Source organism: Plectropomus leopardus, chromosome 4 (genome assembly GCF_008729295.1).
Source record: "Plectropomus leopardus isolate mb chromosome 4, YSFRI_Pleo_2.0, whole genome shotgun sequence".
NCBI lineage: Eukaryota > Metazoa > Chordata > Actinopteri > Perciformes > Serranidae > Plectropomus > Plectropomus leopardus.
The window spans coordinates 13,504,858-13,527,956 of record NC_056466.1 but is presented as its reverse complement, the minus strand read 5'-3'; the positions used below and the strand labels follow the sequence as shown (position 1 = coordinate 13,527,956).

The 23,099-nt window shown below is 42.8% G+C and overlaps 1 protein-coding gene across 3 annotated transcripts in view; it reads left to right on the top strand.

Annotated features, from left to right (window-relative positions):
• lef1 (lymphoid enhancer-binding factor 1) overlaps positions 1-21,961 on the top strand; it is a 51,053-nt gene extending 29,092 nt beyond the window's left edge. Inside the window, exons 5-11 of one of the 3 annotated variants that reach the window (XM_042485657.1) lie at positions 3,674-3,764; positions 6,400-6,519; positions 7,255-7,417; positions 8,208-8,315; positions 10,094-10,142; positions 11,304-11,345; positions 21,144-21,961. In XM_042485657.1, coding sequence (XP_042341591.1) covers positions 3,674-3,764; positions 6,400-6,519; positions 7,255-7,417; positions 8,208-8,315; positions 10,094-10,142; positions 11,304-11,338 — 566 coding nt within the window. In that variant the 3' untranslated portion in view covers positions 11,339-11,345; positions 21,144-21,961. Of the gene's footprint in view, positions 1-3,673; positions 3,765-6,399; positions 6,520-7,245; positions 7,418-8,207; positions 8,316-10,093; positions 10,143-11,303; positions 11,346-21,143 lie in introns of all 3 variants that reach the window. The other 2 variants (XM_042485656.1, XM_042485655.1) reach the window with 2 other exon arrangements.
• Positions 21,962-23,099: the final 1,138 nt, after the last annotated feature.

Here is a 23,099-nt window from a genome sequence, read left to right as displayed (position 1 = left end):
TATGTGCCTCTACGATTTACATCCAGATGGACACATCCTCATTACTTAATCCAACAAAACATAAACCCTCAGTGCTGATATAATTTTTGCATTGTTTCAACTTCCAGCTCATATTTAGAGTCCATTTAATAAAACACTAACATCTTATTTTAATTTGCAGAAGTGAAAAAAAATAGTGACCCTGTCTGTTGCCTTAAAAAATACTAATGGGCTGTTTGGAGAACTTTCATAGTACCAGATTTTGTCAATATGCATTTTGAATTTGATTTTTATTCAAAATATTGCAATAATGCAAACAGTGCACTACCTAAGCTTTTTTTTTACATTACTTTGAGCCAACACTGTCAGAAAATCAATAGAGTCACAAACCAAAATGTGTCACAGCAAAGTCATCCTTTCCATCAGCTCTTAGCATGAACTCATTTGATGCAGCCTGTGGGACGGCGCACTGAGCTCCGCTGCCCTTCTTCCTCTGCACTCTCTGCCTCTCAGTAACAACATCAAGCTCGAGCTCTGACAGCTGCAGAGGAGCTCCTCAGCAGTTTGGACGAGCTCCTTAGCCCCGCACAGCCGGAGACTTTGGCAGCTTCTCACGAAATGCAAAAAAAGACGTGGGCCCCGCCATAGTTTTGTCCCGCACCTTTTTCTCTTCTCCCGGCTTTCTTCTCCCGCGGCTGCCAGTTGAAAAGGAGGAGAGGGATCAGACAGGATGTAGGCGATGATGAAGATGATGATGAGGTTGGGAGGTTCTGAGGGACCAGCTATAAATAACAATGTAGAACTGAGCACAAGAGTACACAGTGTAGTGAGATGAAGGGAGTGGGACATATAAAGAAACTGTGCTCCACATATGTCAGAGGAATCATGCATCAGACACAGTTTTGTTGAATATTTTTTCTAAGGGAAGCAGGGAAGAATTGTGTTGACATGCTGTTGAGCACTGTGCGCACATCAGATTTCAGAATTTTTTTGTCATGTAGTACAGTTTATGAAGTAATGCTGTCCATTTTACTGCTCATGTTGGTCCTGCCAGTCCATAGAGAAGTTTCTGACAAACACTGAAGAAAAGAAAAAAAAAAAAACCTGGAGGTCTTTTTTACTATATTTGATCTTTGCACTCGCAGCTCAACAGAAATCCATGTCCAAGCGATCCAGTTGCAGAATTAGCTGCAAATGATTTCCCTAGGCATATTCATGTGTGTATACCAGCAGAGCTAAGCTGAAGATGCTTAAATCTCTCTTATTCTCTTTCTTGCTGTCCCTCCCTCTCTCGCTCTCTCATATCGACCAATTGCTGCTCTGCCTTACTTAGTGGGCTCAGACTTTGATCTGCTCGTTAATTATGAAAAACAATCATGGATTTTCTCATTATGAGCTCTAATATGCACAGGGCCGCAATGCAGGATGGAAGGTCGAGCGGAGGGGGGGCTTTGAATTTTTTACACTGGAACACTTATATGTTTACTGTGTAAAAAAACTTGAAATCTATCATTGGACGCTCATTTCTACATAGGTTATTTCTAGGTTTTACCATGAGAAGTGGGTTAGTACTGCTTGTTTTGAGAGGAAATGCATAGCCCTGTTGGGTGTCAATAGAAACGTGCAAATAAGGGGGTGAGTAATTAGGAACCTTAAGGGTGTGAGCGACAAGGTTAACACGCTGGGGCTCACTCCGCCTCCCTCACCACTTCACCCCTTGCCTCCTTCCCTTCTGCCCTCAGGAGGGCCCTCAGGAGTGTTAGGTGGTGGATTAGTTGGCAGGGGGTAGTGCTATGCGTGCTATGAATCCAGCGTTGCAACATTGGCTTTGGAGATATAAGCCCCCCGCTCGCCCTGCCTCTCCGAGGAGGGAGGCCCCTTCAGACCACAGCCTGGAGAGAGAAAGAAGAAGAGAAAAGATAGAGGCAGGGAGAAAAGGCTGGCTCCAGCAGGGATTAGAAGATGGTGCTAATCTGGAGGCATTTGCCCTCTTTTCTTTGTGTGTGTGTGTGTGTGTGTGTGTGTGTGCGCGCTTCCATGTGTGTGAACAGTATTTTCTGATATCTACAGTTTTTCAGTTGTATTTTCACTCGTTCTGCCTAGAATAAGTCACAAATAGATGGCAGACAAGAAGACACAAGTCTTGCAGATTTTGTTAAGTTTAAGTTATTTTACAGCCCCGTTCCCAGTTAAGTCTTTTCTACAAAAAGAGACCCCTCGACCTTGAAACCCAGTAGGAGCAGGCGAGCTAGAGATGGAGGAGCTTAGTCCTGAAGATCCACCGGCAGTTAGTCCAAGTCAATCCTGTGTCTACAGGGAAAGCTGCAGCCTCTGCCACAAAGTGGAAGGCTCAATTAACCAGCTTAAAGACGCTGAAACACACTGGAAGGACTCAAGCTAAGCGGGGGAAAATATTATCCTTTTCTTGGGTGTTGATGAGGTGAGGTCAAGAGGCTCATTCAAGCACTGACACATGCACCGTCTTTGACTTTTAGTGAAACATGATGGGAAGAGTGAGAAGGACTGATGGATTTTAAAGGAAAAAGGTTCATAATATTATGGTTTACAATTGGCAAAGAAAATCAGATCAGAAAATGTCCGATCAAAAAACATGTAAACCAAACATGACAAATCATTTGATGATAACTTATGGTGCAGGGCTTTGTATATGGTTGATTGTTAGGGTTTGGCAAAAAATGAAGAGGTAGAGCACCATTTGGCAGGTATAGCTACAGTTAGTGGTACAGTAAATAACAGAAGTTTATCGGTCATCCAACCTAAAAATAGTCGAACTGGAGAAGCAAAAGCAAACTGAGAGAAGTACCAAATAGAAACAAACTAACTAAGGATACCAGGAACCATTCCTAGGCTAAAATGTTTTATGTTCACAACATTGATTTAATCTCAAACATGAATATTACCAACCTGCTTGTTTACAGGTTAACATGTGAACAGTTAAGAAATTATAAATCCACTGTAGGCCACAGACATTTCAACATTGGGAGGGTGTAAATTAACAAGTGTTAATTTGAAAACACAATATTTATTCACTTCACACGGAGCTAAAATTAAAATAAGGGATGCAAAATAATGTCGACATGCAGTCTGTATCTGCAGATATTGGCTTTAAAATGAATCATCGAACATTGGTCAACATGCTGATTTCTGTCTACGTCACAAACAAAAAAGTGAACATGTACAAAACATCTACCCTAGTATAGAGTATTTTTCTTATTTTGCACAATGTATGAATATTTCACACACTGAAAAGCATTGTATTTACCGTTTCTATCTATAAGAGAACGCATAATATGTTAATAATTCTACTACAGAAGAGACTTGATGATAAGTAAAATTAGTTCGGGAAAAAATGGATATATCTACCGGTTATTGGCCAAATGAGTTGTTTTATATCCGCATATCAGATATCTGCAAAAAATCCCTAATTCATATGAAATTATGTTAAACGGACGTCAAATGACCTAAATGATCAAAAGTGGAAACGTGTTGGTCTCAAAATAAAGGTGTTCTTTATGTGAGAAGTGTTGCTGTAACTTTTGACACTTTCCAGCCTTTGATTCTCTAAGTTATGGGCACATTTCAGTGGTACGCAGACTGACAGGATGCAGTTCTTTAAGTGAAAAATTTAATCTGAATCTTTTGTAACAGTTGTGTACCGTTGTTGTGTGTTTAGGAATGCCGAGGCATCACTCCGGACCAGACATGCCCAACTTCTACTCTCTGTCTCCTGGAGGAGTCGGACAGATCACGCCACCGCTGGGATGGTGAGTCAGACAGACAAAAGCAAAAGCATGCACAGTCGATTTCATGTAAACAAGGAGCAATTACTATCCTGTCTCTTCACATCAGATGCACACTGACGCTGTGCTGGCTTTGGCCTGCAGCAGCAGCCTACACAGGGAGGTCTGCCTCTGGCTGTTCCTGCTGTTACTGCTGCGGCTTCAGCCACACCGCTCCTCTGTGTGCCCAGCACATGTCAAACACATCACCGCATGCATGCCCCTGCATAACCATATGGCTGCTTAACCCCCATCAAAGCTTCCTGGAAGCACTTCTCTCTCTGAGCGTCACTTCATGTTTGCGATGTCCTTTTTTTTTTAGCATCTTTTACCCCGCTTTTCTTTCTTTCTTTTTTGACTGCATCCTTGTCACTGCCATTTCTGTACTTTTTTCCCCTGTTCTCCCTTTTCCCTCTTTCTTCCTCCTTAGTATCTCTTTCTCTGTCAGCGTGATGTTTGTAAAGACGGGGCTTTAGGCATACTCTGAGTGAAGCCAGATGTAAGGTGCAGGAACGGGCGACAGTTGAAGCTCAGACAGTCTCCTTCTGCTTTCCTCCTGTATTATTCTGAATACCTGCAGTATATTAACCCATTTTTTGATTCAGTAACTTTTCCAAATTTAGGGACATTTCCCAGCTGATGAACCAAATATTTTGGATTCTTGGCCATGGTTTGTACCCAGACTGAGGAAGTATTGTGTTTGCAGCACTGAACATTGCTGATCAGAAAATTTTAATGCTTCACAAGAATTTTTGTTTTTACAACAAAATAAACAGCAAACCAGCTGAATGAAACAACCACAACATGATGACTTTTGAAACATAGAAGAATAGAGACACAGACATAATGAACCCACTGATAACTCAGTGAAAATGATTTATTATTTCAGAAGAAAAGTCTCAAAGAGTCTGAGACAGTGACCAGGAAAGAAAAGCATATCTGGAGATTTCCTCATGCTTAGAAGAAAATTGATATTCAAAACACTTTAGAAAGAAACCCAAACAAGTGGAAACAGATTTTAAAAAACACTAAAGACCACAAAACATTACTGTGTCAGTTCTTCTTATTTTGCCTGATCTTCATTGTTCTTGAGGTGCAGTGAGGAGGCAACACAAGCAAAACTCATGCTCTGCATCACTTGTAGTTACCGTACTTCCTTTGATATTAATGGGATAGAGCACAAAACAAAAAAAATCCCATGTAATCATACACCATTGGCACCCAATGTTTTTTTTGTTTTTTTTTTTATAAGAGAAGAAGGTCACTTTGTGACCTCTTATACTTTAGGAAAAAGGCATGTTCTTTCTGAATATTTAGCATTTAAAGGGATAGTTCGGATCTTTTGAAGTGGGGTTGTATCGGTTACTTATCAATAGTCAGTGTATTACATGCTTTAGATGTCGGCACACCACCAGTTTGGAGAAGCAAAATGGAGCCTGACACTGCTGATAAGCAGTCTCCGGTTGTGGATTTTGGTCCGCGGCAAATTGTATTTTAGCCACCTGAAAAAGACCCACCTAAAAAAATCAGTTTTAAGTTAACGCTATATTTAGAATACCTTTACTAAACCTTGTGTGACGAAGGTAAATCAGTGATTTGTCACACAGAGTTCAAGCTATTATGTATTCAAAGCCAGGCTCCATTGAGAAAAACAGTGATTTAATTTAAATGAACACAGGAGCTTCCGCTCTACTGCTGCCTCGATCATTTATTTTGTTTGTGTTATTGTTTGACTTTGGGGTTGTACAGTTTGCCAAAGTCACACAATAACACAAACTAACTGTATCTGCTGGTCTACCACTGCTCAGTCAGAGTTTAGCAAGCCAGAGTTACTGTACTTGTCAGCAGAGTCTGATATCTTGAACTAAAGTCGTTAACGGCTTCCGCATCAGAACAGGCTGTCTGATGGAGAGGCAAAGCAGTGAAAAAACTCTCAATGTAGTGTGCACTTAAACTATTTAGGATTTTCTTAGGTTGGACTTTTCTTGGATGGCTAAAATACATTTTGCTGCTGCACCCATTACTTTGCCTCCGTTGCGGACTCCAGCCTCCTTCTCCAAACTGGGAGTGTGTCAACAGACTTCTACTGTATGTAATACACTGTAGGCACTTCAGTCAGTCGAAGACCCCTGTCAACTGAGAGTGCTTAAGGATTTAATATTATTTCTTTAAATGCTAAATATTCTAAAAGACACCTCTTTCCTACAGCATCAGAGTAGAGGGTCACAAGGACATATGCTTTATATCAAGAGATGACAATTTAAAAAGGCTGGGTTACACTGGCTTATATGATCATAAGGGAATTTATTTGTCTTTCACTCTATGCCATTTAGAAACAAGGAACTTTGATAACCAGAGAGCCATTGTTTCAGTGAGTTGTGCTTGTGTATGCCCTCTCACTACACCTCATGCAACTCCACTTTAAAAATCTGAAAAATCCCTGTCACATCTAACATCAAGCAAATAAACACATGTGCATAGACTTCTTTACTTGTTTGTGCACACGCTGTTGTAAGTGTGTATCCACTATCACTGGACATGCAGGGCACCCTTTTCAATGCAACTGTCCTTCTTCATCCTCTCTTAATTAATCAAAGCCTGCTGTCTGCTGTTATTGCAGGTTCTCACACCACATGGTGCCCGGCCCCCCAGGTCCCCACGCCACAGGGATCCCCCACCCGGCCATCGTCAACCCACAGGTCAAACACGAGCCTCCGCATGAAACAGATATCATGCACATGTGAGTCCTGCAAACACAGAATGCCTTCATCAAACACTCTCACTCTTTTCTGAGACGACACACTTCCAGGTATTTGTGCACTCCACCACGACAGTAGGCCATTGCTGAGCAAACCCTCTGTCAGAGCCTTGTTCTCATTCCCTTGATGTGAGCAGATAAGCAGCGAGTGCCCGTGCTCTACTGATAACAGGCCTATGCTTCATTCGGCCTCAGGGATCACAACACACTTAGCCAGCAACAGATACAGGTCCTAGATTAGTGCTCGGATGAACTGAATTCGCATCCCCAGTGTGTGCAGTGGGAAGTGCTGTGAGCGCCCTGAAGTGGTTATCGCTGATATTTCCATTATTCATGGCCATTCCGACACCAAGACTGTACTTTATCAAAAAGGTTGTTAGAAAGTAAGTCAGGAGTAGGAGCAGAGTGTCTTTGAGTGTGAGCATTTGGTTTTAAGCGATTGCCAATGTGCTGTGGACGAGAAGGTTTGGTTGCCATTACTGGTGGAGTAATCTCTCTGCATCAAGGGCTGCGACTGTGCAACTGCACATGATTAAAGAGGCAGGGGCCCGTGGCGTGGCAACCCCTCTCACGCTGCCTCACCATACGCTGACAGCAACCAGACCCTCGCTGCTTTTGTCGCCACTGCGGCACCACAACATCCCCTCTTCTTTTTGCTATTTTGTATCCCCCTTTTCTTTACCTCCACCCGTGGTGTTGTTGTTATTGTCTTTACAGGAAACCCCAGCACGAACAGAGAAAGGAGCAGGAGCCCAAAAGACCGCACATCAAGAAGCCGCTAAACGCCTTCATGCTCTACATGAAAGAAATGCGTGCGAACGTGGTCGCCGAGTGCACGCTGAAGGAGAGTGCCGCCATCAATCAGATCCTGGGACGAAGGGTAGGTCAAAAAGTCTGCACCCCGATGCACCGATCTCTTTGTCTCTGCGGTTTATCTTTGGTGACTGAGTTAAAGCGCCAAAAGATCACAGCTCAAACCGTGGCTCTAAAGCGTCCACATGGACTGACTTCCGGGGCCCAATTAGTTATAAAAAAGAACAGATATCCCTCTCTCTATTAACATACAGTCTTTTATGAACTAGTTGTGATTATTGTCATAATGATTGCCCCAGCCAATTACTTCCTTCTCAGCAGCACAGATACAGACTGCCTATCTAACTGACATTTAATCAAATTGGCTTTAATAAAATATGCCTGGATAATGGCACGGTTGGAAATGACAAAATTTGTTCCTTTTGAGGATTGGGAAAAGAGTGGAACCACAGAGCCATGTTAAAAGCCTTAACGAATAGGCCTAGCGGTTGAGGCAGCCAGCCACAGCAAAGCCTAGTTTGTGGCCTGCATAGGGTAATTGCTCGCTGACATAGTTTGAATAAAAAGCGCTGCTAAATTGGAACCAGTGTTTTGATATGAAATCAAAGTTTTTTTTTTTTCCGTCTCTTCTCTCCCTCCCTCTGACTCTTGTGCATGTTAATCTCTTCATCATGTGTCCCCCTTCTTCTTTCTCCCTCTTTTATCCCCTACACCACACGTTTGGAAGTTGAAAAGATTTTTTTTTTTCTTTTTACCAAAACACCAGCACACTTCTCTATGCAAGGAACATGCAAGTGCATGCCAGTAATTGACTGTATGCTATTTTTTCCCCCTAATCTCCTTTTGTACTGAAACAGTGGCATGCTTTATCTCGGGAAGAGCAAGCTAAGTATTATGAGTTAGCCCGCAAGGAACGGCAGCTCCACATGCAGCTCTACCCTGGCTGGTCCGCTCGAGACAATTATGTAAGTATCAACAGAACAGATTGGCAGAGGTGCGCGTGCGTGTGTGTATGTTGATTTATGTTGTTTGTTTATGTCAGTGTTGCATGACTTGCTCTTTAAGTGGCGCACACACACTAATTCACACTAGTCGGCTCCATGCTAATAAGGTCCATTTTCGGACCCTTTGTTTCAGCCTAATGTGTAATTCATAACACTGTGATTATATTACCATCCACAGTAAAATGGATTGTAGTATCATGGACATTATTATTGCCACAGTGAGTGAAAACTGCCTGGTAATGGTTTTGCTAGTCTTTGATGTTCCATATCAGCATGGAGCTTCGGATGTAAAAAGCACCTGTTAGACTGCGTCAAGGAGGATGGATCATGCATACAGCATTCAGCAGCAGCAACCTTTGCTCCTCTAGCTGCCCATTTTGTTTGTGAATGTGGGAGGTTCAGCTGGATTTAAGATGCAGTCTGTTTTTTGGTGTCTATCAACAGTGTGCATGCGTGCATATGTGTTTTTGCTTGGAAGTTGTCACATGTGTCTCTCTGGCGTGAATGAATTTGTGTGAGAGAGAGAGAGAGAGAGAGAGCACCAGCCTTTATTAAAAGTGTGGCTCCGGCACTCACATTCACTCCACCACCAAAGTGCTTTGTGGTGTTTATCTGCCTCCCCTCGGACACCGACAGCATCCCCCTCCTCCTTCTGCCTCCACTGCTCCACTGCCAAAATGCCTCGCTGAGGGGGAGACAGTTTCGCAGCTTTGCTCCCAGTGAAGCACACCACAGTTAAAGATACACAGCATCAGCTAGTGACAGTCAGCCCATTTAATTTCCTGCTTTGTTAGTACAAACATATTTGACGGGTAAGAGCAAAAAAAAGTAGAGGACTGGCTTTCTACTTGGCATACCAAAGAGATAAAGGGAAACGATATGTTTAACGCAAAACATTTCTTACAAGTAAATTTTGTATCCCTGAAAGCGCCATTCTGCGACCCCTCCCACAAACAAAATCTTCAGCTGCACACAGGCAGCACATCATGCCTGGAAACACCCAAAATAGGTAACGTACTGGCATGGAGAGCGTGCAGCATTCATAGTTTTGCTGTGTACCCCCTCTCTCATCCTTTCTCTCACCCACTCTCACTTAGTCTGTCGTCTTCCCTGTCTGCCGCAGCAGTAGAAGGCAGATTAGCTCATGAATAAGTGGATTAGCAGACTTTGCAGCAGGAAACCAAAGTGCTGCTCATATTTGACTAGAACGACTCTACGCTGCTATCTATACCTATAGTCTCCCCCCTGGGGATTTAGCATAAGCTATAAATCCTTACACACTCCCACCACCTCTCTGGAAAGAGAGTGGTGCTCTTCACAGTCGTTGAGCTAGACTAGCCTAATTGCAGTGAGCATTTTTAATTGCACTTCATGTTAATATTTGTCATTAGAGGGACTTCAAAGGCAGTGGAAATATGACACAGACTGGTCACAGCGGCAGGACAAGCTGTCTGTAGTCTGTTAGGATGGTCACAAGTAAAAAAAAAAAAGGCCTAAAAATGATAGAAGTCATTTGCGACCAGCTGAAAGCAGCACACTTAACATCAGCTCACACTCTCTTGGGTTGGTCCGTCCCTCTCAGCGTGGCAGTTTGTGGCGGAGTCCGGAGTCCAGGGGATGCTGGTTGGATGCCCAGCAGGGGATGAGTGAACATGGCAGTCAGCAGCAGGATATCAGAGTGGTCTAGTGAGCGTGAGTGCTGGAGCCACACTTTATGTGTTCCTCTGTATATTTTTTAGGGAAAGAAGAAGAAGCGGAAGAGGGAGAAGATGCAGGAATCAGCCCCAGGTAAGCAACTGTCCCTCCAGTTCCTTGTTTGTTTTTATTGTCTGTTGCATTTTGAAGTTGCGAGTTACACCATCTTTCCATAGACTACACATGATTGTTTACAGCTGCTACATTTTTACTAATAAAAACTCCGTAAAGCTATAAAAATTCTCCCTATTGACAGGGACAAACGCCTATAAAAGTGACAAGTGGAGGTACAGTACTGTGCAAAATTCTTAGGCTACCTTTCTTGTTTCAGCAAGGTTATAGTGATTGTACATGTATATTTCTCAGTAATTATTCCACTAAAATACAACCAGAATATACAGGAAATGTATATACAGTACAAAACAAAACAATTTGAACAGTATAAAGTTGCAAGTATTTAGTGTGACCTCTCTTTCTACTTAGTATGTTTTGAACACTCTTAGGCAGACAACATGAGATTTACTATACTAGTCCTCTGGTGTATTTACACCATGTTACATTCCAGACTTGTCCAAACCTCAGTATTGTTTGTTTGAGCTATCTTTTTGTGATGGTTGTAAGATTCCATGTTTCGCACTTAATATTGACTTCAGATTGACAAAACCATTTTGTTCTGACTTTTTTGGTGTTTTAATGCATTGTACATTCTGTCTCTGTAGTCTTTGTTTGACTGAGAAATTAAAAAATAAATATCCTCATTACAACTTTGCCAACACAACAAATCTGTGGAGGCCTAAGACTTTTGCACAGTAGTGTATACTCTAAACTAGTGTCACCTACTATCCTTATTCAGTAGACTGGCTTGACTGTGCCGGCCTTTACTCAGCTTTCTTGCAGACTTTCTTTGTATACATCCCGCCATCCATTTGTCCCTTGCCTCTCTCTCATCCCCGTCTTCACAAATTACACCTACTTTGGGATTAGTCTGTCCATTCTATGCGACTACTTACCGACTCTGGGCTTTGCACTATTTGTTTGCCTGCTGCACTACAGTGTGTCTTTCTGCTGACCTTGTTTAGCTGCGCTTATGAGCCTCCTCTCAGTACTGCAACTGTAATCCATTGAGAATTACATTTTAAGTAAAATGCATTTTTTTTTGGTCTGTACACCCTGCTGTCCACACTCTGGACAGTACAGATCTGTGCCGTTCAGGATTCGTCAAAATTTTTTTAAAAAAGATGCAATTTTCTGCAGGTACAGGCCAGAGAATGAAAACGGCGTACATCTGAGAATATGGTAAGACAAACCCCTCTATCCCCTCCCTGTCTGATCAGTTCAATATATGTCAAGTCTTTTTTAAACTGCTAAACACTGACTCGAGAGTATGTACTCACAGACTAATCCTGAAAAGGGTCCACCCTAACCTCGCCATAGTCATTGTGTCAGTGGTGTTAAGGCCTGAAGAGGGATTGTGCTTTGTGTGTGGAGTTTGCTCAATGGCCTCAGCACAATGGCCATTGGATTTTTTTCTGTGTTTGTGTGTATGCAAACGTGCATGTGTGCGTTGAATTCAATGTTTTTTTTTGTTTGTCGAGCATGGGTTGGATTAAAGGTCAGATGTTGTGTCAGCAGTTTGTGGCTTATTTTTCATCCATCATGAGTTCGAAAAAATAAAAAGAGTTTTGAAAAATATGGCTGAATAAATCAGACAGCTCATCCACTCAGTGTTTTCTAAACATGGACTAAGTAATACATCTGAAAACAGTTTTACTAGCCCAGAACTTTTTTTTTTTCTTCTAAGATGTCAGCTCAGCCCCATATGGACTACATGTGTTGTCTCTCTCTGCATCTTTGTGAAGCAGAGCAGGATCCAGCAGCTTGTTTGGCAGGAACTTAATGAGATGCTATACCTTAATAAGATTTCATGGTATCTGGGATTTCAGGGTGTCTATAATGCCTTCATAACAAAGGCACTCCGTAGTGGTTTTTTTGGGGGGGTTTTTGGTATTTTTTTTTACATGTAAATGATATGCTGAGATATATTGATTCAGATGACATGTCAAACCTTCACAGAACTGTCACCTATGCTTTTTTTGTGCAAAGAAGGTTTAATGTTCCCAATATGTGGCAAAGGCAACTCTATTGTCAGTGTCTTTCTGGATCTGTTTGCCCCCCCCCCTTGAGTCTGGTAGCATCCTGTTTTTCCGCTCCCTTTCGGCAGCAGAAAAAGTCGGGCAGATGTGGCAAATCTGGTCTTACGTCGAAATCACCCCAACCAGACAAAGGTTTTCCACTTGATCGATTCCTGACCCGGTGGCTCTCTGTGAACCCAAAATTGGTCTGCTTTTCTTTTCCTTTTTTTTCACTCTTCTTTTTTCACCACAGACAGTTTTCAAAGCGCAGAGAGAGCAAGCGCTAAAAAGCACTTTATCTCTGATCCAATAATTAGCAGCGCCTAGCCGCAGCGGGATGGACACCCTTGCTGATTCTCAGTGACAGCCTTAAACTAATATGCATAATACCAAGGATACTGCCACAACTCCCCAAGCCCTCAATTTATGCAGATCCCAAAGAGCTGGATTGAGGTTAGCTTGGTGTAGACGCCAAAAAAACATCTTTAAATGAACTCGTTTGTCTATTTCTTTTCATCTGCCCTCGCCTCTACCCCATCGGTGTCTCCTCCATATGAAAAATCTGAAAGGACATTTTGTTAATGAGTTAATTTTGAAGATGTAACTCGAACACCTTTTTGTAGGATGTTGAACACTCGCTCCATCAGTTTTTATTTATAGCATCTGTACATTCAAAACGAAGATCAGCATAACAAAGTGGAGTGCTCCACTCTTGGTCGATTTTTTGAAGGGAAAATTGACTTAATGCGTTTTCATATTAACATATTTTATGGCTTCTGCTGAGTTTTTCTGCCTGTGAGGCAAACCAGGAGTTGAGTAGTGGAGCAGTGTTTTATGGCTTGACGTTGGTTCTCTTTGTTATCTTTAGCATGTCAAACACTGGGGCCGCCACACAGCTGGCTCTCACCACAGTGGAACAGCACTCTGAGAAGTCATTACTCTGACAATGTGAAATTAGGGTTTCCGTCTCTTCCCCTCGTCACTCCGTGCCCCAGCCCCTGTTTTTTTCAACTGACTGGAAATGTGCAGTTTTAACTCCTCCTGTCCTCACTGGTTCTGCGACCCTCTTTATTTAGTTTCTCTCTGTCTTGCTTCCTCTCGTGCTGTTTGCCTTTTGTCTGACTAAGCCCGCTGATTCACAGCCTTTTGAGATAGTTATCTGGCCGAGACACATGCGTGCCCTCCAGGCTTTTTCCCGTTTCAGCCACTGCACATTTTTTTCACAGGGGGGAGACACTCTTAACAAAGGTGGCTTTTTAATCTGGCCTGCGAGGGCTGTACACGGAGTTGCAAACACCTGCAAACTGCCATAAAACTGAGTAATGTTGTTGCGGTGATCTTTTGTTGACATGCAAAATAGATACCAGTTTTCCCATTCACTTGTGCAAGACACTGTATTTTAAATCAGGTTATCCAGGATATCCTTTCTAAAATGACACTTTACAATTAATAAAGTTTGGTAAGTGCATCGAGGGTCATTTCTAACCACATGTCCTGGCCTAGAAACATGAAAGAAAGTGTTGTTCAAGCCGGAGCTTTGGTGGCCACTCTCTCTCCTCCTCTTTCTGTCTGAGTCGTGCCCCGGCTCTGCTCCCTCTGATGTGTGCAGCCAGAAGTCAGCTGTCAAAAGACTTTGATGAGCGAGGAGTAGAAGAAGAGGAGAGAGGAGGGCGTGAGTGTGTTGGGGTGGGGGTAAGAAAAGGGCCAGAAGAAAATCCCTCATTCTCTCGAGTTCTGAGTTTACCCAATCTCTCTCAACTGCCACTCATCCTCAGTCTCCATCCCCCATTTCTTTCCCCTTTTTCTCCCTTTTCTTTATTTGTTGCCTCTCATCTTCTCTCCCTCATCACTCTCCGCACATTTCTCTCTCACACACACACACACACACACACATGTGAGCAGCCAGCCACACACTCCGGCTGCAATTAGGCAAGATTCAGCGTCTGCCTCTATTTCCCGAGCCGTTTCAATTTGGCACCGAGCCTCTAGGCCACTGCGGCACAGCCCAGTGCCTCCACACCCCGCCTTATTAGTGACCTGGGATAATTGGGGAAGGAATCCGGATTGCAAAACTGACTCTGGGAGTCGCTTTGAGCAGCGCGCAGGAGATGAGAGGATGTTTTTAGAACTGTACTTTCACACATGCATAAAAAATGGGGGGAAAAATAGTTATGAGTGGGAGGTGGAGGAGAGAGATTTGGGCTTAAATCAGAGCGACGCCCCGGCTAATGTTTCTGTGGGTAGGAAATAGAATCGGAAATGTTCACCCCCACAGTCCTCTCACTCCCCATGACCTCCACAAAGCCCACTCTGTGAAGAAAAATGACCCTCTCAGCACTTAGAATATGGATTTCCAGAGGGTGGTCGTATGTCAAACTCGATGCAACTTAAGTTTGTGGTTTTGGCTCAGAAGTACAAATCTGAGTTGTCTTCTCCCAGCCTGGCAACCTTCAGAGGGGGGTATAACCCTCCTAAAGGTCTTTGTTTACATGTGAGCAAATGCAGCTATACTGCTCCCATTGTTTAGACTGGGGCTTGAAATTTGTTTTGATTGAGTCACGGGCCTATTGTGTTGTGGTTTGGCCAGCTGCAGTAACAGTATGAGGGTCCAGTCTCTTGGCTTTTTGTGATGTCTTCTCCACTTCCTCTCTCTATCTCTGTGTCTCTCCCCCTCCACCTCCTCCCCCTCTCTCTCAGCCTCACCCCTGTGGCTCCTTGAGGCACTACAGCCCTTTTCGGAAGAGGCGGAGATATATGACCTTATAAAACGCTCCCCCTCGTGAGATGCTTATCTCTGAATGAAAGGCCCCCAGGTAACACAGGGGCACAGACAGGAAGAGGACAGGGGAGCTGGAGGAAGCAGTGTTTGTTTTTATTTTACTCATAGTCAGTCTGGCTATTGTTGAAGGAGGTAAAACCTCGACTCCAACTCATTCTTTGTTGTCCTTGTTTAGTTTATTTGAATTTATCAAAAGGACAGCATGTGATTACATTGATCATTTACAAAGAATGAAAACATCGTTGCACCAGATTTAGCCAGATGCTAATTTCCATCTGTAGCCCTACACTTAACAGACTGATGCAATTCATACTTTTACAATACAGAACACACGAAAAGCAGACTCACACATTGGGTCCAGATTTCTCCTTCGTCATTAAATCAGTCAAAGTCAGCAAATAAGAAAAATTACCACATATTCAATTTTATTTGACAAAAAGTAAATAACATGTTGGCTTAAAACACAATGAAATGAAACGAATTGCAAGAATTAAGTGCTATTAGTTAAAACTAGGGACATTTCTAGGATTTGAGGACATTGGGGGCTTAGCCTGGACCTCTGTAGAAAAAAAAGGCCAGTTCTTTTAAAAGAAATTATGCCCGCAGGTTTGGAAGGCATGTTTTGTTACATTAAAAAAAACATTTTTTTTCCCTTCAAAATATTGGAGGATTTTTAAAATCTTTGATGCAGTCCTTTCCCCTTTTTTTGTCTTTTCTTTTTTTATAGCTTTTTTTGTTCAATTTTGAAAGAAAACTTGCCTTTCAAACCACAGGCCTGCCAAAATAAAAATTGCCAAAATGACAGTCAGAAACAGAAATTATCATTGGATTTTCAAAGTTCCAATTGAACACATCGTGTGAGGAGAACTCAATGCATTTTCCCTGAGTCACTCAGGGAGGCTCAAGGAACAACGTCTGTAGCTTTGGGCAAAGTCGAAAACAAGACAAAACAAAACAAAAGACAGCCAGTTTTTTCACAAACTTGACATGGTTACGAGTCATTTGTGGTCAATTCAGAGTTGACCTGGGACCCACTTTAGGGCCGTGACCCACCAGTTGGGAACCACTGCCTTAAGCCATATAAGCAGTATTAGCAAATTGCACAATACAAATTACAATATGAAATATTTAAGATATATTTCAAATGGATAAAGTGCAGATGCCTTACACAATAAAAACACTAAGTACACATTGCACAATATAAGACACATTTAACTCCACTAAAGATTTCAAAATTGTCAGCGCACATACCCACAAGGGCAGCATCTAACATCCGTACCGACTGACGCCTATCTAAGATTAGTGCTGACATGACTGATCGCTCAAAATCCAGTTTGAGTCACAAAAAAAACCTATAATATTTTGTGATATTTTTTAGATTGTCAGGGAAACTATTCCAGTCTTCCATGGCCTTGTATGAGAGGGCTGATTGGGCAAAAGCACTCCTTTCTTTGCTCCTCCTTTTCCTGCTCCTCTCCTCTGTCCTGTCGGTGAATATGAGTGGCGGCGAAAGCCTTTGAAGCGAGACCACAGCAGAGGGAGCAGTCATTGTGCTGGCTCTTTGAATGTGCGGCAAACCCCTCTCCCTCCCGACATCCCCCGGCCTGCAGCGGCTCAGACTGAGCGATGCGGGGGCACACGGCCAGACTTCAGCTGCCCGGGCCCCCCAGCGATGCCGCCTCAGATGTGGGCAACGCCTCCCCCCTCCTCCCACACCCTCCTGTACTCCCATAGTCTCACCCACACATGCCTGAGGTTTTGGGTTTTGGTGACTCCCCCTCCCCTTTCCCCTTTTGACCACAACCAGACCCCACCCTTCCCCTCTCTCCAATATTTAACACAGGCACCGTCTTCTCTCCTCTCTCTTCGCCCTCTTAGTTTCAGCCCCTCCTGACTTGACTTGTTAGTTTCTGATAGCCCCTGTGGAAAAAATACAACATCCCCTGAGTCTGCATTTTGATTGGAGGTTAAAAATTTCAAAGCTTTTTTTTAAGAGGCGATTTCTTTTATGTGGAATGTCTCAGAGCCGGAGAAAGTGCTGACAGTGCAGAGCATTTTGTTTCAAACATCGCTTTGTCTTCCAGGTGCTTTTTTTTTTTTTTATTGGCCCGCTCGTTTTTATTTTCCCCTTGTGTCTTTAAGAGTGCCGCTGCCACAAATGTAGAAAGAGGAGGCTCCTTTTGGAAAGGTGTCACCAAAGCCAGCTGTGTGATCCAGGCCAAGGTCACTGCCAAGACACACTACCGCACCAGACTCTAAATGTGTGGACAATTATACTTACTAGAGCTCCCAAGTCTGTTAGTCTGAGCCAGACTGAGCTGATCTCAGTGGATGATGTAACAAAGGGTTGGCACTTAGTGTTCACTTGATCTCAGGTTGAAACTAAAAGATGGCATCAGTTTCAGTCTTCATCAGATTTTAGAGACAACGATTTTTAGGGCTGAACTGGACTCAAAATTATGTCAGTCGAGTCGGACTTGGCTCTTTAATATAAGTATTCAACTGTTTGTTCCTCTTTTTCTTCTTAAAAGGCATTGAATCCATTAATCTAAAAATAAGACCTTAACTGGTAATAAAATGTCTAAAATAGATCTTTTAAAAGCCTTATAAATGTTAAGACATGGGAAGTAAGATTTTTCCAAATTGTTTTACTGATGTTGCATTGTAAAATCTAAATAATGAAGAATGCCTCTCGCATTAACGTTACCAAAAACATTGCAAGTTTTCTATTACAATAAATATTTGGGCAACTGTCTCCCTTATCTTAAGTAACTGATGTCACTTCATGTTTTTTTTCCCTTAAGTTTTGTCTGCTGAGAAATTTGGCTTAAATTTAAGTCTGAGTGGCTTTAAAAAGCTTAAAAAGTTTTAAATCCCACTTTCTTAAAGCTGTAGGAACCCTGTTTTCTGTACAGTGTTTAAGAATTTGGACATATAGTAGACAAACTAAGTTAGCCCTCCAAGCAAATGTGTGCTAAGATAGCTAACAGTGGATCAGAAAGATGCACCAATACTTTTTTTGTTGACACCAAATGTCATAAATGCAAATGGCACTGATGTATTAAGTTGCTGTGAGCTGTAAATTCCCCACTTCTAAGCAAAAGGCAGAAGATAATGTTCAGGAAAAGCCTATCTTCCTCTGAGCAGCTGCCTCCGTCTCACTTTGACTCACACTGGATCTGAGTCTGCAGCTGCCTGTACTGGAGAGCAGAGTGGAAATGATGACTGCTCACATATTTGGGGGTCAAAACATCCCAAGAGGTGCAATGACTGACGAAAAAACTGCTTGACTTGAAGAAATCTCAGTCAAATGAGGGGCCTCTGACTGATGATTTGAATATTTGACTTTAGGGGGTCATCCGTAGTCATTTTAACTCAAGCGTCTAGATTACTTACAAGTAAAAATTCCAAACATTCACTGGTTTCAGCTGGTTTTATAGAAGAAGTTTTATGTCAAGTAAATTGAAAATTTTGACTGCTGTTAAAAACAAACAAATATTTTTGTTCCTTTGGGAAATTATGATTGGCATTTTTAAACTTTTTTTTTCTCTAGACTATCTTTCTACCAAACAGTCAGAACAATTTAACAGATTATTGTGTAACAAAAGTAATCATTCGCAGTCCTTACTGTCAGACGTTTGTTAAAGTCAGCAAGAATCTTGTTATGTCCTTCCTTAGACCTGACAGTTAAAGGATACAACTTAAGTGTCATTTTCCTAATTTTGGTCGTCATCCTATCAGTAACAAGAAGACTGTACTCATTCAGTTAATTGCTGAGATGCAATAAATTTCCATTTCACCTCAAAATAAGTGACTTTGGTAATCTGACTGAACCGGTCTAATCATGTAACTGCACTTGTTTTTTGCCCTGCTGGACTTTCTCTCATCACCATGTGACATGAAAATAGGACAAAAGTTGTAATAAATCAGATTCATCTCCATCTTTTTTTCTTTTCTTTTTTTTTTTTTTTTTAACTTTTATTGCTTTCTGTCTTATATCTCCTTTCTCCTCCAAATATCTCCCCTTCTCTCTGCCTCTTCTCTGTGCCATGGTAAAGTCTGCGTCTCAGTCTGAGCTGGAGACACCTCTCTCCACTTGGCTTATTTTTAGGGTAATTTGTCGGCAGTGTTTTCCTTTTTAATGGCACCAAAAGAAACCCCAGAGCTGTGCGCAGGGAGAGAAGGAGCTGAGGAGGCGGGTGGGTTGGTGGGTTTGGAGGTTAGGGGGCTATAAGGCAGGCGGGCCCCAGCTGCGGCCGCTTTGATTTGGCCTGGGAGGTGAAAGCGGCGATTGAGACGCGAGGTTGTGCCAGTTATCTTAACCTCCCACACTTCAAAAGCCGGGCGAGAGCTTGTCCGACTCCTTCCCCTCCTCCTCCCCTCCGTCCCATAGAGGGAAAGGAATTGGGGGGAGAGAGGAGAGGGGGGAAGACTAAACCTTCACTAGCCCTCTGAACAGAGGAGCGTTTCATTTCCTGCAAAAAAGTCCAGCCGGCATTCCTGAGCACTAATGTAGAGGGAGGAGGAGGAGGGGATGGAGGGAGGGAGCTGAGGGGAGAGAAGAGGAGAGGAGGGGTCAAGTTGCTCCTGAATCCCAGTGTTTGTGTTGGTTGGACCATGTGAAGAGCTGGCCTGGTGCCCCCCTACAACCAACCACCACACCAGTACACACCCCTGCTGTTACCACCAATCTTTTTTTTGAAACTTGTGCGCACACACACATGCACACTCTTCTCGCCCGCAGCCCCTCAGGCCTCTTCCTCAGGCAGGAAGGCCAGAGCTTTTCATGTCTGTGGTGGGGGAAGGAAAAATGCTCCCCAGGAAACAGGGTGCAGTGCCGGGCGTGCGGGCCCGCTTTGAGATCCTGGGATGAAAAGAGAGAGGGCGGTGGAGGTAAATAAAAGCGACAGGGGCTCTCTCTTTCTCTCCGAGCGCTGTGCTTCTTTCAGTCTCTGCTCTGTGCCGCTCAGGGTCAGCTCTCCTCGGGAAAGGTGGCCTCTGTCCTGTTCTCTTTTATCCACATGTGGTAAAGCAGTCTGCAGGGTGGTGTGTGTGTGTGTGTGTGTGTTAAGACTTTTGAGTGTTAAGATGCAGCGAGCAGCAGGGCTCAGCTGACTTCTCTCCTACAAAAACACACTCTTGGCTTTGCCACAAGGGAAAAGCAAACTAATACCGTTTCTTCCCCTTTTTTTCGTCTTCACAAAACATCCATCTTTTTAGTCGCAGGAGGCATCCATCCACCTCTGTCTCTGCCTCTCCACTTTGATCACAGATTCTATTTGATGCTGCTCGGGTCTAAAATAACTCTCCTTGGCTTGTCAATAACTGAAGCTAACTCTGTTACGTTAGCTCAAGCCTGAATCACGAGAGGGAAAAGAACACTTTTGCAGCTTGACAAACAATTTCCCCGTCAGGGAAGGGGGCCAATTTCGTGAGAGTCCTGTGAAGTGGATTGAGCAGTCAGGTAACATTTTTTACACGGCAGCGTCAATCTGCACCTGAACCGCGCAGGTTCACATAATTACCAACATAGATGAACTCTGCTAGTTTTAACAAACTGGGTCAATGCGGTGATCCTTCTGTGTGGAGAGCATTTCCTCGCCTTGTTTTCCCATCGCCCACCTGCAGCGGCAGCCTAAATGTCATCCAGAAGCTACACAATTGGGAGCTCGCCTCAAGAGTGAGAGGAGGAATGAGTCAGTCAGGGGAGGGCAAGGAAGAGCGTAACACTGCCAGCTGGGTCACGGCAACCCCCATGTCAAAGCAGATCAAAGCCAGGCCGGCCCACATCCTGCCGCTGACCTATAACCCCTCTGTAGTTCAGCGCTTTGGCGCAACCCTGCTGCAAAAAGGCTTTCATTCAATCAGCTGTAACACTACGAAGAAAGAAATAATGATTGATGATGTGTAATGACAGGTAATTTGTCCCTTGCTGAACCGGGGAGGCATGCCTGCGTGGTGAGACACGTTCGAGTCATTCTGAGTCATCTTGATGTGTCTGGTTTTGGTTAATGTGATGTGATTGTGACCTGTGTTTTGGTGTGAGACGTGTTTCTATTTTTTTTGCTGATGAGAAAAAAAGCTTTTCTTTTTTTTGTATACAGATTCAGTAACTTCATACTTAGAGCGGTTGATTGATGTGCTTTTCTTTTGTTCCTGTCTTTGTCTTTTTTTTCTCTCCAGGAGGAAAACGGAACAATTTCTCCACATGCAAAGCGAAGGCAGCAGCTACGGGCCCTCTGCTAGAGATGGAGGCCTGTTAGATTCCATGAAGACCCTTAAATCTCCAAACTGAAGCCTCCCGTTCTCAGAGGACCCCACCTCCCCCTCCTCCCAAACCCACCTAACCCTTACGCCCCCTTTCTTCAACACAGTCACATGCCGCCACCACCACCACCACCCAAAACACTTCACTGTCTGACTCTACTCCCGTCCTAAAGGCGCCTGCTGTAGAGACACTGAACTGAACAAGACAATCATGATTAGTAGGAGCACCCTCACGCGACCACGTCCTCTCACCGAAATCAATTTGACGTCTGTGTTTTTGTCAGTTTCCTTTTTACAATCAGCTTTATCGCAATTCTTAAGGCACTGCACTGAAAACAGCAGCAATTTTGATGTGCGCACAAACTTCTTCACTGCACCACCCAAACCCCTGTTTCCAAGTTTACTGTAAGTTATTTGTCACCTCGGTTCCTTTTGTATAGTTCATTAGGCTGACATTCACTCCCTCAACACCTTCCTTCCCCCTCTCCATTCTCTCTCTCTCCCTGGATTTTTGAGACCATTTGGGGTTTCGCCCGACCGACCAAACACCTCTTTTTAGACTGCACTAAGGAAGCCGGAGGGATCTCATCTTGTCTACGAAACGTCCTCAAGACGCCATTTTTAGTTTGTCGCTGACCAGTTGGTGCAAAAAAGGATCAACATTTTGATTTGCTTTTCATTTTAGACTGAATTTTATTTTGAATGCTTTTTTGTATTTTGAACCCTTGTTTCAATTTCTCGGTGTATATTTTAGTGATTTTTTTTTTTAAATATTGTTTTTTTTTTTTTTATATAGTGGTATATATGAAAATAAGCTTTGGACACAGGAAAGCCATTTTTCTTGTTGAAGCGTCTTGCAGAAAATTGAAACTTAAGGCTTCTTTTGATAACTATTTGTAACAAATAGTGACCTCGAGTCTTGCTCAGATGTAAAATAATGCTCAGTATGTGTACTTTTTAAAAACTGTCAGGATATGTCAATTTTCTTGGTATTTTTGCAGGCAACATTAGGACAAAGGCGAGAGTGATAGCTCAGAGGCCTATATTTTATTGTTCTAAAACATGACAAATGAAGCAGATATATATATTTACCCCAGCACTTGGCAGTCTTTCTTTTATTGCAATGGACCTTTGTCTTTTCTCTCTGGTAGCTAATAGTGTGGTCTTTAGCCATGTTGTTTATTCCATGCAAGCATCTCTGTAACATTTTGATTTTAATGCTCTATTTTAGTATTACTTGATGAATTCCTTTTTTTATTATCATGTTTTGGGTCACTGTCATCTTGGTATAGCATTTTGCTTCCCAAGTGGTCATATTTGAACTGTTTCATGTTTTTTTTTTTTTTTGTAAGAAAAATAAAAAGGCACCATTGGCTCATTTGATCACTTGTTTGGTGGAAAGACCAGAGCTGGAAGTGCCAGATGTAGCAGTCCGTGTGTCATCTTTGGAGGTTATTATGTAAATGTGCATGGGTGGATGTGCTATGTATTGATGGTGTAAGGTGGAGAAAACACAACTGCTTATAACATGTTTTAGTCTTTGTGGAAACTTTAAGCTTTAAAGAATCAAAGCTATCTAAAGTAAAAAGCCCACAACACTCAGCGCTACATTTACGCTGTGTTATTGTGATGATAATGAAAAGAGAGACTTGTATCATCACAGTATAAAAACCTTTTGTCAGTTGGGTACCAAGTTGAATTCAAGGGAGAAATTCATCTTTACTGTCTTTCTCTAAATGTAAAACATTTCTTTAGACTTCAGATTTTGTAAAAACTCCTCAGGTAACAATTGAATTTTCAAATTAAACAAAATCTTCGATTAAACAGCCAAGATCAAAGGAAAAGTATTTATAGACAAATCTGAATTGTGCT